The following is a 17,605-nucleotide window of genomic DNA, read 5'->3' on the forward strand; positions in this document are numbered from 1 at the left end:
TGCTGCAGCTCTAATGCCCCTTCGACCAAGCCCACCCCTTTTACAGGCCCCATTGTGGGTGTCATCTTAAAGAACTGCCACACTCACAGAGTGCTTCCAGTGACTTTATTTCTGGTGGGGTTTACTCTTTGAGCCACTGTTTATGAGTGTTGGTCTCAAACTTTCCTTGGAAGCCACTATAGAAGCACCATAAACATCTGGAAAGCCAACAGTCTCTTAGGCATGGTTTCATGGGTCACCAGTGATTTCTACACCACAGCTCAGCCACTGGTACAAGTCATTCCATCAGAAATAAAGGGCTAGAAAAAGAAACCTGACCTTATGTCGAGGGAATGGATGCTATTCCTGCTATTTGAGAAGCTAGCCGCGAGTGCCTGAATCACACAGCCTCAAGCCACTGAAGAGTAATAGTCACATGAGTGATGGAGTATCAGGAAAATTGCTATGTTGCTTCTGTACTTTGTAATGATTATCTAATCATGGTGCTTTCCTGGTGACTACAGGAAACAAGAACAGTGCAAAGTTAGGTGCCAGGTGGATCCAGTGTTTGAATAAGATTAAACTACGGAGGCAGATGGTTCCAGAAGGTGGGCTTGGCCTGGTTGGTAAAGATGGGCATCACTTAGAGGACAAGGAGATCTCTGAGGGCCACAGTCTGTGGCTCTATTTAACAGGAACAGTTTTATCTATACCTATATCAAGCTACCTTAGTGGACATTTATCAGCAGTGCACAACCCTGATGGTGTTCCCCACTCCACCTCCTATTTAAAGACTTCACTGCTACAGCAAGTCACTCTGCTGTGCAAAGGGGCACAACTTGACGCAGCACTGCTGCTTGCACAGAGGTCACAGCAGCATTTCTCAATGCTGTCTGGCCTTCCCATGCCCCACACAACTTCCCTGGCTGTAAAATGAGATAACATCCTCAATCAACATAGTTACTGGAAGGCGCAGCTCTTTGTGAAGTGTCTGGAGCTTGTCTGATAGAAACAGTTAGAGAAGGATAAAACATAATTATATCAAGATTACCCCACAGTGAGCTCCCATCTGCCTTATCTGGTGACTCACTGGGCTCTTTCCTGACAGAGCAGAATACATGTATTGGAATTTCAATGGCCAGGTCTAGCCACTGCAAGGATGATAAGGCTTCACAGCAGCACCTGGTTAGGCAGCTAGCTGCACGTGAAGCCCAGCCAAACAAGAGCTCCATGACTTAGCATGGGAAACATCACTTAATGGTGCTGTTTATCACCCCAGAGCATTAACTGTGTAGAGCATCAGGCCTTCTGACTCTCAGGAGCACTGTGGGATCCCAAAGTGATGCTAAGGTTGATGGCAAAGGACTGTTTGGTGGGAAAACTCAGGCAGTGCTTGGATGTCACCACTAATCCTGCATCTGATTAACAGATGATAATGGTGGAAGGTGAGGAGGAGAAGTCACAGAAGCTGGGGATTTCATAGTGCATGTATTTCAACTGGGAGCGTGGATGTGAGGGCTCACAGACAACGTAGTCTAAGCAGTATCCTCCTGCTGTAAGCATTTAACCCTACAGACACTTCTGTTCCGTGTTGCACAAGGGTGTTTGCTTTAGGCAGGCTTTTCTCACCCGGTTAAAACCAGCACATCAGTCCTAAGCAATGCCCTTTTTCTTTTGAAAATGCAGCTCCAAGGAGCAAGTAGATGTGTCTTTTATAGGCAGGAATAACACTAAAATAGGTTGGAGCTTTGTCCTACAAAGGCTGAGTCCAAAGCAGTATGACCCTTGACATTTTCATGCTTCTATAGTAACTGCGCCCTTGGGTTTCTCCCAGCACAAAAGCCCTTCCAGGCTTTATACATGGCCTCAGGATGTGTCCCAACAAATCAGAGCTGCAAACAACACCGAAACCATGGTCAAAAAGGTAAGCACTCCCAGATGTGCTAAACAGCACATAGGAATGAGAAACTAGCTAGCCTTGGATAAAGGGAGAAAGAGATCAGAGGAAGCCTGATGCTCATTGCTTGGTGTTCTTTCTTCCCACCCACCTTTATTTGGTGACTTTATCTACTGAGATGAAGTACACAGGGAGTGAAAAGGGTTATGCACTTGGGCACTGGTGGAGGTAAACACAAGCACAGAACAGCCTGAAGCTTTAATCAGCAGTCTGTTTGTCTTACCCTGCAGTATACTTTGCTTCTTGTTACACTCAAAGCTGGTAGTTGCTGTTAGGAAATGATCTTGTTCACTATAAACCTTCCCAAATGCCCTCTGAAAAGAATACATCCCCTTGAGAAGACCACATTGCTTCTCCAGCAGTCCTGGATGAGATGGCAGTGGTTGCTGAGAGGGGTGAAACAAGGAGAGGGGATGGTGGGAAGGGTTTGACAGTTAAAAGTCAATGTTTCAATCACAGTTATTCACGCAGGTGGGATCCTCCATCGGATCTCTGGCTGGAGCCACTGTAACCAGCCCTAAATATCCCAGTTTCCCATCTAAATACACCATCCAGGCAAAGACTATGTCCAAAAAGGAAGGTTTATGATTAATTTTCTTTATCAAATAGTTTTTTCTATTTAGGAAATGAGCCACAGAAATGGTTTTGCTCCAGGTCACGGTGTTTATACCAGAGATCTGCATCTCCTACATCTCACCCCAGTGTTCCAGTCACATCCTCTTGGCTCCTGCATGGCTTAGCAAGAATGAATTTAAACAAGTGTTTTCAGCCTGCTGTTTGCATACCTCTCTGCCTGTACCCAGAGAATACCTTTGAGAAGCACCTGAGATGTGTAATGCAAGTGCAAGGAAATTAATGAACTGTTTCTCCTTAGTACCACTGTCCCTTTAAGTACAAACAGGAAGGTATGTGCTCCCACAGCTGGTGGCTCCCAATCCTCTGGATCCACCCAGGACCAGCTGCAGCTCCAGCCATGCTCAGTCTATTCTTCCAAGCAGAAGACAAAAATAACAGCAAGCCTCCCACTCACTTTTGGAAGCCAAACCCTCCTCGTCATCCCAGTATGGAGCTGGTCTCGGCGCGCTCGGTGCCTTGCACACCCACTGTGTCCTTGCAAAGGGAGGAATGTGCGGGTATGTGTGGGGCGGCCCAGTTTGCCCCAGGCTCTCACCTTCTGGGTTGGACTCAACCCATTCCATGGTGAAGCTGATGGGAAACCAGCCTCTGAAGTGCTGAAATAGCAGGGGTCTGCTGACAGCCCCGGTCTTGTCAGTGGGTAAAGGGCTTAAAATGTGCCTATGTCTGTCTTTAGAGCATGACCATAAAGTGAATCACTGTTCTTCACTACCACGGCAGAGGATCTCAGCTAGACCCAAAGCAAGAGCTTTTTTTCCTCACTGTGTTACCCAATGTAACATAGCATCATAGGACAGTTAGGGTTGGAAAAGACCTTAACATCATCCGCTTCCAACCCCCCCTGCCATGGATCATAGATCAGTTTGGGCTGGAAAGGACCTTCAAAAGTCATGTAGTCCAACCCCCTGATATGTTACTGAAATGCTGCTAATTTTGAGCTCAGTTTACCAAAGTGCTTATGCAGGTGACTAAGTGAGCAAGCCTTCTAAAACCGATTTACATCCATTCATCAGACATCCTGCTCTGTCAGCTCTAGGCAGTGTTTGCTTCCCAGCCTCACTCATCCCTCAACAGCAACATAAATAGATTGGGAGTACACCGTGTTGGCAGTGCGTGCTCCGTTTAGTGTGTGCGTTGTTATTCCTATGCTATATGTGCACTCTGATGAGGGAACTGGACCATTGGGATGCAGATCTGGGAAAGTTTGGATTTAACTTGAATTATCCATGGAGGTGTTTGTCTTCTAGAGTCACCCATGGAGCTCAGTGTGGAGGAATGATGCTTTAGACCAGGTGCTTCTAGCTGTGGATGGATCATGGAGCTTCACTTTTAACCTTAAAACTGATTTAAAACTCTGGTAATTTCAACATCCTTAAAAACCTCCTTCTGGCTTTCCCTAGAACTGAACAGTGGGACCTGAAGCAGAGGAATGTGGAAGCCAAAGTGAGTTGTATCCAACTGCCAGTAAAATCCGTGGGATTTAGACACTTCTTTGTCCAAAGTAGTATTTGCAGGTATAGGAACTAGGCTAAATTCTGATTGTTCATTATTTCCCCCTCAACACACACACTCTTGTTTCCTTATCTGCACTTGAGTGTGAATCTGTTGCTTCTTTTTCCTGGCTCATGGACTTATGTCCTTTGAACCGCAAAAGATTTGCAGGTCAAATAATATTGCTCTATGTCAGTTACTACCAAAAGCTGGAAAGAATGACATTCCTTCCCCTCCATACACTCCATAGGAGCTTGAAGCAGATAGATGACTGTGTAGAGTGTTACAGCCTCCTGGCTTTCAGATTTATACTGGATTTTATACTGCTCTAGTGGAAGGTGTCCCTGCCTGTGGCAAGGGGTTGGAACTGGATGAGCTTTAAGGTCCTTTCTAACACAAACCATTCTGATCCTATGATTCTATTGCAACAATATCATCCTCCTCAACCAGTGACAAGGAATGCGAGTGTCAGGATCCTGTAAACCTGAGGCACTTTCAGATGATTTGTCCCTAGGGAAGAAACAAGAGAACAACCATCACTGCTTTTAGGTGGTCCTGAACCTTCAGCCCTGTGAAAACACCTGCCCAAACCAGACCAGATTACAAAGAGCGATTGAGAACCCTCAAAGCTCATTGAAGAACTGCAAGGATTTGAAAGGAAAAGGCCTTCCCCAACCGATGAAGATGAAGTAAACATTTCCCACATCTCTTCCTCGCAAGCACTGCCCCTTATCAGGAGCATTCCAGCCTGCCCTGTTTGTCACAGGAACCGGCCGGAGCGGGAGCACACTCGCAGCCGGTGGAGTGATTCAGTGGTGATGGGGAAAGGCAGGTGGAGCAGGTAAGTCACCTCTGGACAGGAAGGTATAAAAGATACCTGAATTACAGCGGCAGGGCCACTTGTACGCACGCCTACCCTGCTGGAAACAAGTCAGGAAGCAACCAGGGAGCTGGGAAACCGGAAAGCAACTTATAACACAAGACACTAAGCCTATCCTCTGGAGAGAAGACTCTTCAGGGGTAGAAATCAAGAGCCTGGAACATGCTTTTCTCCTCCTAAGCAGCACTTTGAACAGGTATTTATAGACTTTAATCTATACACCTCTTAACTTGCTGTGTAGTCGGTGGTTCTGAGTTATAAGATACCATTAGAGAATCATATTACATGGCCACTATCATTACTGCGTGTTCTCCTCTGTCGGGTTTTATGGTGTGGAAAGAAGTTTCCTAGAAGTTGCTGAGAAGTAAAAGGAATCATAGAAGTTTAAGAATCACACTTAGTTCTAAATCTGGGTTTATGGCTCTCACCTGGATGGTTTAGTTATTTACTGGTGTTCCCAAGGGTTTTGGAAAGCCCAGGGAAAAGCTGGGAAAGCGAGGGGAATAGATGCAGGGCTAAGGCATTGCAGTGTGACCAGGGAGCTCTGAACAGCTGAAGATATTATTCTGTATGTAAAAAATACATAAATAATGTGATTGTGTAGTGCAAAAACCCCAAACCAACAGGAAAAAAATCAAACCCCCAAATCCTAACTAATTCTATTGAGATTCCACACTGGATGTCTTCTTTCCTTTATTTCCTAATGATAAACACATAATAATGTGGATTTCCCATCCCTGGCAGTGTTCAAGGCCGGGTTGGATGGGGCTTGGAGCAACCTGCTCTAGTGGAAGGGGATTGGAAGTAGAGGAGCTTTAAGGTCCTGTTCCAACCCAAACCAGTTTGTGCTTGGGACCCTCCAGCTTTAGCGAGCCTTGGCTCTATACTCTTCATCTCTTCCCAGTTTAAGCCTACCTGCATCATCCCTGATCAAGTAGACTCTAAATTGATTAGAACTAAAAAGCATCTACAGTGTCCCGATCACCTTTAACAGAAGGAAATAGTGAACAAGAGCTGGTATCTTCATTTCAAAGCAAATATTGTGAGTAAACTTCCTCGAGCTTTACTGTCACGATAAGGCTGTTGCTACAGCTGTCAGATTACAACCCAGTAAACCCCCCCCACAGAGCAGCTTTATCAGATAGGCTATGACATTACAGTTTCATAAGCAAAGGCTCTGTCTGAGGTTACCTTCTGCCACTGGTGGTGCTGCTTATTTTGCACAAGCCCTCCCAGCTGAGGCACTGCAAAGGGCTGGGTGTAGGGGATGGAGTTCTGCAAACCAGAAGATTTAGTGGGGAAAAAAACACCCACAAAACTCAGGGGTTTCCCTTATTTCTGTGCCAGTTGGATTCGGAATTCATCAGCATCTGCCAGATAGTGCTAAAACATGCACAGTGATCTTTAGTCAGAGAAAAACTGCATTAAAGAAACATTGCCACACGCTAAAGGGTGCATCTGTGAGTGGGAATTTAACTTGAGGCTTCCTAAGAATGGCTGCATTTAGAATAAGAGAAGAAGGAATGTTCTTAGAGTTGGTTTCAGCTCTGGCAGTGCAAGCTGTGATGGGATAATGCTTCATTCCTAAATAATGGAGACTTTTTTTGTGCAATATAAGGAATACCCAGTCCTTCTGATACCTTAAATTAGCCTTTAATGCAGGGATGTGGTGGCTCTAGCCCATACTGGTGAGCCACTGCCGGGTAATGGAGCCCTATAATTACAGCAGCAATCGGAACCTTTTTGGCTTGTCATGGCTTAAATCTCCCAACAGGAAGAATCAAGCCCAGCCAGTTGGGTGATGCAGCCTGCAGGAATGTTCCCCAGGCACACAGCATCGGGCTGGGAGTTCCCTGCAGCCGAGCTCTGTTCAGGCAGCAGTGCTCAATAGCAGAGCAGTCGCCTATCTGAGGCCCAGAATGCCTGCAGGAGTCTGGTTTAGGATAGCTTGAAGTGCTGCATCAGCTACCCATGGCTCCTGCTTGCGTGCCATGACAATGCAGAGTGCACGTGGCAGCTCTCAAGGGCTGTGTTGGCACTGCCCAGGGGCTGAGCACAGGGGAGAGCCGTGTTTCCTGAGGGAAACCGGAGCAACAAGGAAATAGGGGAGAATTCCCCTTATTCCCGCACCAGGGTCATTGCTTTTCCTGCTGTGTCATGGTGACAGGTATCGATGTTCTTCATGCTGCTTGTGGCTGAGGATGCACTAAACTGTGTCCTCCCTTCCCTTGGGTTCTCCTGTGAGATGGGGGAGCTCAATCCCACTCAATCCACAGAGCCAGGCAGCATCACAGTGATGCCTCACCTCCTAGAGCCGTGCTCCAAGGCACAACCTCTATGAGCACACCAGAGAGAAGAGGTTCAACCCCCTGGCTACCTCCACAACTGAATAGTGTTATCTGTCTCTTAGGCTTTGCCCATGCTGCCACCATAATATCTGAGTGCCTCCCAGCCTAATAGGCTGCCATAGCGAGGTCCCTACTTGACCTCATGGAGTCTTCTGCTCTCCTCCCTGCGCAGGTATCGGGGAGCACCACCCAGGGTAGGTGCTTGTTGTGTTTTTATCTGCCCAGAGGGAGGCATGGACGGGGAAAGACTGCTCCCATCTCTCGTGCCATGGTGGTTCTGGTGGAAAGGCTTTGGCTGGCTGGTGGAGCTCTGCTGGTTGCTTGCTTCTGTGCAGGATGTTTAACTTCACCTTCGGTGTCAGCTTTGACCAGGCTTCCTGCGTCGTTCTCACCTCTAGAAGGGATCTATTCCAGGCTCAGGATGCATTGGAAGTCACAAACTTGCTCTTGGTTTCTTTTAAGGGGTTAAGTGGTGATGGGTGTCTTCACATTGGTTAAAATGGAGGCTGTGGTTTTCTTCTCTCCTAGAGTCTCCCAGGGCTCTCTTTATTTCCCCGGGCACCATCATGTCGTGCTTCACACACCTATGGCATTCCAACACGGCGGAGTCTCCCACCAGCCCGGTCCCTGCCTCTCCAAATGAAATCCCCATCCCCATCAGCCCCATTGTTGTCACCTCCCCAGGAGATGGCAAGAGGAAGGCGAGATCCCCAACCGACAAGCCTGGCTCTCCGAACCCAACCTCTCCAAAGCCAACCTCTCCTGTTGAGTGTTCCATTTGCTTCAACACCTATGACAACACCTTCAAGACACCCAAACTGCTCCAATGCTCCCATGTTTTCTGCCTGGAATGCGTGGCCCGTCTGAGCACGGGGCTGCCCCCAAACCAACCAGAGGACCAGCTCCCCTGCCCCTTCTGCAGGCAGTTGACCAGCATCCCTCTGGAAGGTGCCCCAGCATTGGAAACCAGTAAGGAGCTCCTTGCCACACTGCCTCCCGAGCTCCAGCAGGAGAAGGTGCTGTGGATGGAAGGGACCAAGCTGTGCTGCCGTCAGTCATCCGACGACCCCGAGGATCCAGACTCCTGTATCTCCATCGATGTTGCCATGAGCAAGCCAGAAAGCTCGGAGGCCCCCCCAACAGGGTTAGCTGGGAGGCTGTCCCGCTGTGACATGTGTGATGACTGGAAGCGCATAGTCCTCCTCTCTGCCTTGATCATCATCCTCTTCTGCATCATTCTGTGGCCAGTCCAGTGTGCCCTGAAGACAGGGAACCTGCGGTGCTTCACAAGGACTGTTGCCATGAGCAGACCCGAGTATCTTCCCCCTAAACACACCACGGCAGCGACACCCGTGACACAGCTCCCTTTCCAGTAGCAGCAAAGCAGCTCCTTGCTCCCATCTAGCAGCACATCGTGGAGGTGGGAACAGGGCTGCTGCTCCAACTGCATTCCTTGGTCCTGGAAGACCTCATGGCCCTCTCCCCACGCTCCTAGGTTCAGAGCTCTACTGAAATACATCCCTGCCAAGCTGTCTCCAGCCCAGGAATGCCCAAGGAGCTGCTGCAGCATCCTGCTGCCAAAATCCCTATGGAAAGCAGAGCTCTGAAGTCTTCTGGGGCTGTTTGCCCTGTGTGCCATCCCGACTGGGTACCAGATGACAGTGGGTGCAATTCCTCTAACTCCCTCAGGGAATAAAGGGCTATTTCTGCAAACTGAAGGATCGACATGATTATTCCTAAGAGGAGCTGGGATTGGGAGGGTAAAGACATGTCAAAGGCATAGAAACAGATGAAAATCATCCTCATGCCACAGCTTGGAACATTTCCCTTGTGTCATTCCATGTTGGAGGTGTCAATGCTGCCTCCTGCTGACCAAACATGGATCTGCCACCGCTACCCATCACCTCGTGTGATGTGATGTGTTATCATCCCGATGAGCTTGGGAACGGAACAGAGAGCCCATTCTACTCGCTTTTCCCTTAAGAAGATGCTTAAAAATCCCTCATTCCTACTTGGAAAGCAACTCTGAACATAGAGGGGGATGTTTTAGGCACTATACATAGCAGTATAACCCTCCCTGAAGTTAATTCATCAGCAAACTTCATTCATGCTTTTCACAGGCAAACTGCTGCCAAAATGACAGCAGCTTTACCCTCCTAATCATCACATGTGTCAGTATTAAGACACAGGCCAGTTGCTTACACTCTATTTGTATTTAATGCAGTGATCTGACAGCGATTAAGGTCTTCATGATGAAGGCAACTTACAATTATATGTTTTCTACTCCAGCACATGGATGTAAGCCAGTATTGTATGCAAGTACCATACATGTATGTATTAAATTATGTTTTATACAATGCAAGGTGTCCATTTGTGGCAATTACTCCACATTTCCCTTCTCACTTGCAGTTGGAGGTGGGCACGTAGTAGTCCTGAGTCCCGCAGCATTCCCAGATCATGGAGCTACACAGCATGCCTGTGCCAGTGTTGTACAACCCAGCTTTACCCTGTACATCCACCCTTACCATCTCCATGGTGTTATCCCAGGTTCCACATCCCTCTGTGCTTACCTGATGCGACCTGGAAGATGGGAAGGTGCAAAGACTGCTCATGTTCTGCTTCTTCCCAGCTGGGGGAAAGATGCTTCCAGTCTCCCTTCCCTGGAAACCTAATTTGGAGCAGAAAAGGCTGCAGCAGCTCAAGTCTGTTGCTATGCGAACCCTCTGTGGGAAGCTGGATCTGCACCACCTTTGCTGTTCAGCTCCAGGCTGGTTTGATCTGTGCCTGCAGGAACGACCCCAGGCACCATCACACCTTCTGCCAAAGGCATTACTAGCCTTGACAGGGATTCTCACTTGGATCCTGCTGTCCATTGCCACTGGAAGGATGCTTCCCAGCACTGATTCATGCGTGTTCTTGGCAAAAAGGGACTCAAGGCTTAAGGCACTTCCAGTTTCCCCAGGTGCATTTGATACCAAGCCCAGCAAACAGACACTAAAGAGATGAAACGCTTTGTCACTACATCTTTGTACCATTCAAATCCCAGGCAGGGGACAGGGAAATAGCATCTCCAGCCTCCCAAAATCTATTGTTGTGATGGTGAATGGGCCAGAGAGATGTTCTCACAGAACAGTGTTCCTAGTACTTTGTCACAGCATCCTTACGGATGTCCCTTTGCACTTCCCCTTCTCCCCATGTACTTGGAAACCAAGGTTGAAGGTTTAGCTCACAGGCAGCTGAACCTCTCACTCGTGCATAGTCAAAAGGAGGAGTCAACAGAAGTGAAGTGAAAACAGGGCCCTCAACAGTAGCATTTGGTGATGGGAGACATCGGAATGGCCTGCTGTCCACACCAACCATCAGGAACGTTCCCAAAGAAGAAAAAAGCCTCGAGAATATTCAACATTTATTCAAAGTGCAATAAGAAGGAACAGTTCTCCTGTCCCTATGGCAAGGGAGCAGAAAGACCAGCCAGGAAATACAGCCAAGGTATGTCATTGTGCTTTGCTTCAACACTTGGAGCCGGCACTCCAGGCACTAACCACCCCAACCATGCAGCAAGTCCATCCAGCTCCAGATCAGGAGGACATCAACACCAGCCCCATGCATGCTCTGGAGGTTCAGGCACCAGCACTCAGCCCCAAAGCTCCCCACAGGGTCAGACACTGATGGGAAGGGGTTCTTTGGCAGGACTATTGGCTGGCCTTTAGGGCTGGAACAGCAGGAAGCACTGGCAGTCGCAAGTTAAGGCTTATCAGCAAGAGCTGGAATACTCCACTCAGTAACACACTCATCTTCATGGCACTGGTCAAGTCACAAACACTCCTGCACCACCCCTACTCAGCAGACACAACACTTGCCTTGTCATATAGTTGAAGGGAGGGGGAAAGAAGTCATGCAGCAAGGTAATGCAGAGCTGCATCAAGCTTAGAGGGCCCCAGCTCAACAGGTTCAGCTCAGGTTAGGCTGTTACTCCCTAGGGGTGGCTAACAGCACAGCCCGCAGCCACAGCTGCCTCAGCACCCTTCAGCCAGGTGGGTTTCACATTCAGACCCCCCTAAGGATGGGGATGCTCACCTCTGCCTCTCAGCTCTGCTATAAAACCCATGGGCAGAGCAGTCTGTGGGCTCTCAGGCACACACACACGTGCAATCACTGTGCTATGGCAGCAGCAGGGACTGCTCGGTGTGCTTTGGCAGGGTTGCATAGACATCTACAAGTGGTACAGCCAAAAGGAAGTGTGAGAAGGAGAATGCACAGAGGTCTGTGCAGCGCTCTCTGCTTCTCTCCCTTTCTCACAGGCAGCAAAGTTACCCCAGGATTTAGCCTAAGAACACTTCTAAGCTTAGAAATGATTGACCTAATGAAAACATGACAGTGTACTAACGTGTTACTAATGCCCTGAATGGGCAGCCCTGGGGAAGCTCCGAAGCAAACAGCCCTTTCCATTCCCTTGAACAATGTGTGTAAAAAACAAGGATCTTAAATTAAACCCCACGTAATTAAAACTGAGCCTTGATGCCTAATGAATGTCCAGAGGCACTTCCATAGAAACCTCAACCTCCTGCTCCAGGAGAGAACAGGACAAGGTCCTTCTCATCAGTTAAGTCAAGGCACATTCGTAGGTGCAGGTTCTGCTTGCTTCTTACTCAGCTTCTTGCTTCCTCACTCAATCCAAGGTGCTTGGGAAGGCAAAAGAAACCATCTGCAGTCGCAGGACTTGGAAAGGGTGGATGTAAACGCTGTAAAACCTGCGTTCCAAAGGAAGGGAGAAGGGTGGGATGGGCTGCAGCTGGGAGGAGAGTGCAGGGATGGGTGACAGAGCCAGGTCTCTCCTGCTAGCACAGTCCTGTTGTGCGTGTCGGACAGCCCAGCAACAGCTCTCCCCCCTCACTGGTGATGTCAATGTGCTTCCCTGCTGAGATCTCCTGACCCCATTCCCCCTGTTCCCCCATCTGGCCACAGCCACATCTTCAGGCTCCATCCATCTCCATCCCAGCCCAGCTCCCTTGCTCCGTGCAGGCAGAGCCATGGAGAGCTGCACGATGTGAACAGGCCGTGGTGACCCTGGGTTAAGCAGGGCAAGCATTCCTACCTGCACAGCCTCCACGCAGCTCCCACCGGCTCCTCTATCGCCCCGTGTTACTCAGCCCTGAGACCTTTGGGCTTTTGATGTTCAGGTTCTCATAGACGGATGCTGACTCCTCATCAACCCTGCCGAGAAACAAAGCCTTAACATCAAGAGCCTCCCTGCTCCGAGGCAGGGAATGGCCCAGCCAAGCTCCCTTTGGCCCTCCCCAGCCTTGTGGATAGGATGACATCAAGCTTCCTGCTGTTTTCCATCCCTGTTTTCCTCTCCCTCCAGCTGGGACACCCCCTCTTTAGGTTCAAACACAGCCTGGGGATGGAGCTTTGCACCTTCCTCTGCATCAGCCTTTCATGGATGCAGTTTCTGTTGGATCAGTGGGTACAGATCCTGGTATTTCCTACTCTTACTTTCTACATGTCCAGCTTGTCTGGATCTAAGGGAAGGAGAGGGCTGCTTTAAAGGCCAGATCCAAGTACCTCTAAAGGAAGTTTGATGCCCAAAGCTGGACTCGTACGACAGAACACATGACATCTCTTTTGTCTTCTCCTCAGTTGGATCTTTCAATCTGCATGAGCTCAGCAACAGCTTTTCTGCCTCCACTTTAACACCCACCCCTGCTCCTTTCAGAACCAACCCTGCAACTCAAAGTGCCCAAAAGCTCTGATTTTATATAGCTGACACATATCCCTGCCCACTCTCCTTCGTCTTATGACCCCTCTCCATCACTTCCTGCTGTCCCATCACTTGGGGCAAGAGGAAAACACATAATCTGGGGTATTTTCTCTCTGCTTATATAAGGAACCCATGCTACTTAGCACATGGGTGCAAATCCACCTCCCTCTGCTCTCATCTTCTGCTGTAAGAGATGCTCAGTGGCAGTAGCACAGCTTTCAGCTCATTCTCCAGAGCCAAGGATATGGGGCTCTGCTCACTAAAGGCTGGGACCTGTTTCCTCCTCTCCTTTCCCAAAGCACAGCACACAAGGAAGATGCCACCACCACTGTGCTGGGATCATCTGGTTGGTTTTAACCACTCCCATAGGATGCCAGCAAGTGGTTAAGTGTCAGGTATGGGAGAGACAGGCTGGCAAAGGATAAATACTTCACTCAAGCTGTTCTTTCCACTGACTCTTGGCAGAGAGATGTTCAGCTTACACAGTGTGGGTCCGTGGGGAAGGGGGCTGTCCCTTGCCTCTGCCCTTTTCCATGGGAGAGTAGCCAATATTCAAGTAGTCCCGTTCTTTCCTTTTATTCCTCTGAAAGAGAAAGCAAAGACCATAGCATCCCATTGCTAGAAGAAAGCCTTACAATATCCCATATGTCAGCAGGAAGCAGGGCTATGGGCTTATTCCCATGTCTTTAGGGCAGGATTTGGGCTCCAGAGAGAAGGCACAAGTGATGCTCAATGCAAGCCAAGTTCTGCCCTGGCTTTCCCAAGCCAGCTGAATGGGACTTACCTGTTCTTCCTCCAGCCTCTTCTGCTCAGCCTCAATGTACTGCTGCACAGCCATGTAAACAAACTTGTACTGGGCCTCCGTCTGCACCATCCCCGAGCGCTGCCTCCGCACCATCTGGATGGTTTTGGGGATGTCGATGTCGCAGTCCAGCCCTGCTCCGGAGGGAGAAGGGCACATTGAGGGAGTGGGAATTCCATTGGAAAACCGCTCCCTTAGGGTAACTTGGAACAGCTTTCCAAAGAAATCAAAAGGATTTGGTGCATCTCGGGGCCTTGGAGATGCTTTTTAGCCTTGGACTGTGGGGGCTGAGGGGTAAGGCAGGGAGGACTTGCTCAGAGCAAAGGGAAGGGAAGGAATTGGGTCTATTCTACAGCAGCTTCCTACAGATGCAGACTTAGCACCCTTGCCTGGTTTATGAATTAGAACCAGTGATGAAGGTACCACTGCTGAAGAGCATCCACCTGCCTCAAGGCTCCTGGACCACGCACAGAGATACCACAGAGAGCTCCATAACATCTCTAGGCTTTCAGGAGAAGGTGACAGCCCTTCCACACAGGAGAGTCCAGAGGCCTCATTTCTAAATGGGCTACTGGAGTTACAGCCTCTTTCCCTCTGCCCTCAATAAAGGGGGTGGTTCAAGAGACCCTGAAATCCTGGCCCCATTGATGCCAATGGGAAGACTCCCCTGTGTGTGCTGCTGAAAGCTACCCCTGCTACAGTGCTGTCCATGTGCACACCCATTTGGAGAGGGTTGCTGTTTTGTTATGATAGAGCTCCGTTTCCTCTCCCACAGGGAGATGGGCATCACAGAAAAGCCCTTCTCATGATGCATTCAGGCTAAGCCTATGCCCACTGTCTCCCAGACAAGTCAAACCCACTGTCCTGTATCCCCAAGAGCAGGGATAACCCATGACCAGCCAGAGCAAGGCAAACAGTGAAAGCCACGAGATAGCCATAAGGAAGACATACCTTGCCTGTGAATAATATCCACCAGAATATCTATCACTATGATGGTGCCTGTGCGTCCTATTCCAGCACTGGAGAGGGAGAAGAATAAAATCAATGGAAGGTATCCCTGCCTTTGGGAGGGGGTGGAACTGGAGGAGCTTTAAGGTCCCTTCCAACCCAAACCATCCCATGGTTCTATGATAGGCCCAGCAGAAGAAGAGGCAGGTGTTTATCACCCATCCCCACTGCCAGCCCCCTGCTCCATACCTGCAGTGCACTATGATCGGCCCCGTGTCCGGAATGCTTCGCTGTGCCCGATTCACTTGGTCCAGAAAGCTCAGAACCCCTCCAGGCTCATTGGGCACGCCATGGTCTGGCCAGCTGAAGTACTGATAGTGCTTCACCAGCCTCGGGCGCTCATCCTGCAGGGAACAGACATCCACCACGTCCATAAACCCTCCTATCACATCTCTCCATCCTTTCTCTATCAAAGCTGGGCAGTGTGGCCCGGCAACGGGACCAATACAAACACCCAGCAAGCAAACAGCAGAACCCCATCTCCCTCCCCATGGGTGCCCAGTGAGAGGCAGCAGCAGGACTCACCCTGTCGGTCCTGAGGATCTCCAGCTCCCGCAGGTAATAGCCCTGGGCCTCCCGCTCGCTCACGTTCCGCACGCAGATGCAGCCGTACTCCTTGGTGCAGCCCTTGTCCGGCCAGTAACGGAAGCACTTGTTCTGCACCAGCACCAGGTCACACCGTTAGTGGATGGGGAGATGGAGGGTGCAGCCCCAAGCACCTTGCTCAGGGATGCTGCTGCATTCCAATGGTGGGGAGCCCCAGTGCAGTGGTTTAAAGGAGATCACACATACACTGATTTCCTTTGTACCAGAAAGGGCTGTTCCTATAGGAAGAACATGATTCCGAGGGGAATCCCTCTCCTTAGTTAGCCCCAGCCTCAGGTATTGCTTTGGCAAGGGTAAAGACTTAACACTCAGCACTGAGCTGTTGGTCTGGTCATTGCCTAACTCCTGAGCCAAACCTCCATCCCAAGGGGCTGCAGGTCTGCCCATAGCCCTCCTGTCCTCCAGCACATCCCTCTTTGCCATGACTGTGCCAAGACAAGAGGTGGTTTGTGAGTGGAGCCATCTCTCACCTCTGCACCAGGCTGCTGCAATCACAGCCTCCCTCTCATTCCAAAGCAAAGCCACCAGTGCCAACCAGAAGGAACTACAGAAGGCAGTGCTTGTAAATGGCTCTGCATGGAATTGCACTGTATTCCTTGGCCTCTACCAACCCACTCCTGGTGAAATGCATACAGGTGGTACTCAGCTTGTATAATTACTTTGATGCTCCAAGCAGCTTACAGCCCTGCTCCTTGCTCTCCAGCTTGCTGGAACAAGCACGATGCTTTCTGTCTCTGCAACCTGCAATTGCCCTGAAGACATAGGAATAAACCCCTACCCACTTGAAGCAAGTCATGAGGACACCCCATTAGTACTTATGGGGCCGTGGTATATTTCCTTCATGAAGAAGAGCTAAAGCAACATCACAAGAGAGAGGATAAATTGAACGCAAGCTAACCAGAGACAACTCAACACTGTTAGTACCAGGTAACTTGGTGACAGCACCCTGCAAGCGCTCACCCTGCCCCGCTCCACCTCCTTGGTTGTCATTACAATGACGTGACTGTTCTCTTGGTACACCATGGTCCAGAAGTCGTTCACTGTTGTCTGCAGGCAGCCCTGGGTGGCTATATAGATCTTGCAGTGCTCCGAGTTCCTTCCGTCCTCAGGGATGCTCTGAGGAGCAAAGGAGAGGAGGCACAATGAAGCCAATGATGCTGGAGTGAGGAATGAGAACTGCTTTAATGCACTTGCAGGCGGATGCGGCTGGAATAAGGTTTCCCAAAGGTTGGTGGTTAAGTGCCAGAGCAGCGCTGCTGGAATCACAGCTTCGAGCAGCTCTTAGCTTACAGATGATAGTTATAATTTGACCTCAGAGAGAACGTTCAATAACAGAAAGTCTGGGTCAGGACCTCTTTAAGACGTGTAGGAAAGGAGATATAAACTCATAGAAATAGGACATGATAGAATGATGCGATCCGTTGGGATGCGGTAGAAAACCACAGTTTGGACCCAGTGAAAGGCACTGGTCCTGATGGGCCATCCCCTCGGGACTTAGACCACCAGGACAACCCCAAATGTTGTCTTCCCTTTCCCAAGTACCTTGATGTAGTTGGCATTGATGTAGTCCGACCCGGGCACACTCTCATCCACGTCTCGGAGCGCCACGCGTGTGGTATCAACTGCAGAGAGGCCCAATGGACACAGCAGGGTCACACACACAGGGCAGCCACTGCTGCCCAGCAAGGGCTCAGCCATGCAGCCACATGGGTACCCACTGCAGGAGAGGGGGTAAGATGCTCTCTGATAACACTCAGTGGCACTTCAACACTGTCTGGCTCCCAGTGCTGTTGCCAATGCAGTAACCTGGTGGAGCATCAGTGATCTGCAGGGTTGCAACCAACCTGAGCCCAAGTTTTCCCACTATTGCCTTTAGAAGCTCTGGCTCTGTGACTTCGGGGCTGCTCTGAAGCATGTTTGGGCTCACAGTACAAAGAGAGGAGAGCAACCCACCAGTTTCCCATGCAAAAGGAAAGGACCAGGTTAGAACGGGGATGGAGAACACTGTGAACTGGACCACTCCACTAGGACAGTGTGCATCTCTTCCCAGCTCAATCAGCAAGCTCTGCAGGGTTAACTGACCCCCAAAAGACCAGGTTTTGCCATTATAAACTGTGGTAACACCCCCAAACCACTA

At 49.7% G+C, this 17,605-nt stretch overlaps 2 protein-coding genes across 6 annotated transcripts in view; one reads left to right on the forward strand and one right to left on the reverse strand.

The window, feature by feature from the left end:
* Positions 1-4,647: 4,647 nt before the first annotated feature.
* Positions 4,648-8,786, forward strand: RNF223 (ring finger protein 223). Of its 5 annotated transcripts, none has more exons than XM_061347928.1 (3): positions 4,648-5,139; positions 7,354-7,485; positions 7,976-8,786. In XM_061347928.1, exons 2-3 carry the CDS (start codon positions 7,434-7,436, stop codon positions 8,665-8,667), a joined length of 744 nt encoding a protein of 247 aa, XP_061203912.1. In that variant the 5' UTR covers positions 4,648-5,139; positions 7,354-7,433; the 3' UTR covers positions 8,668-8,786. The 5 variants fall into 5 exon arrangements, with proteins under 5 accessions (XP_061203912.1, XP_061203909.1, XP_061203908.1 ...); XM_061347925.1 differs by having other exon boundaries at positions 4,649-4,904; positions 7,820-8,786; XM_061347924.1 differs by having other exon boundaries at positions 4,650-5,139; positions 7,820-8,786.
* A 1,896-nt stretch (positions 8,787-10,682) lies between these two features.
* Positions 10,683-17,605, reverse strand: part of LOC133209332 (tyrosine-protein phosphatase non-receptor type 11-like) — a 38,388-nt gene continuing 31,465 nt past the window's right edge. The window contains exons 8-16 of the mRNA XM_061347917.1: positions 17,011-17,090; positions 16,429-16,584; positions 15,388-15,519; positions 15,052-15,206; positions 14,806-14,873; positions 13,837-13,988; positions 13,535-13,635; positions 12,387-12,505; positions 10,683-12,042 (exon numbers count right to left, since the gene is read on the reverse strand). Coding sequence (XP_061203901.1) covers positions 12,421-12,505; positions 13,535-13,635; positions 13,837-13,988; positions 14,806-14,873; positions 15,052-15,206; positions 15,388-15,519; positions 16,429-16,584; positions 17,011-17,090 — 929 coding nt within the window. The 3' untranslated portion in view covers positions 10,683-12,042; positions 12,387-12,420. The remainder of the gene's footprint in view (positions 12,043-12,386; positions 12,506-13,534; positions 13,636-13,836; positions 13,989-14,805; positions 14,874-15,051; positions 15,207-15,387; positions 15,520-16,428; positions 16,585-17,010; positions 17,091-17,605) is intronic.

The sequence above is a fragment of the Neopsephotus bourkii genome, unplaced genomic scaffold (assembly GCF_033783945.1).
Source record: "Neopsephotus bourkii isolate Nb327-2 ecotype Australia unplaced genomic scaffold, CSIRO-AGI_Nbou_v1 NB_333, whole genome shotgun sequence".
Classification (NCBI taxonomy): Eukaryota; Metazoa; Chordata; class Aves; order Psittaciformes; family Psittacidae; genus Neopsephotus; species Neopsephotus bourkii.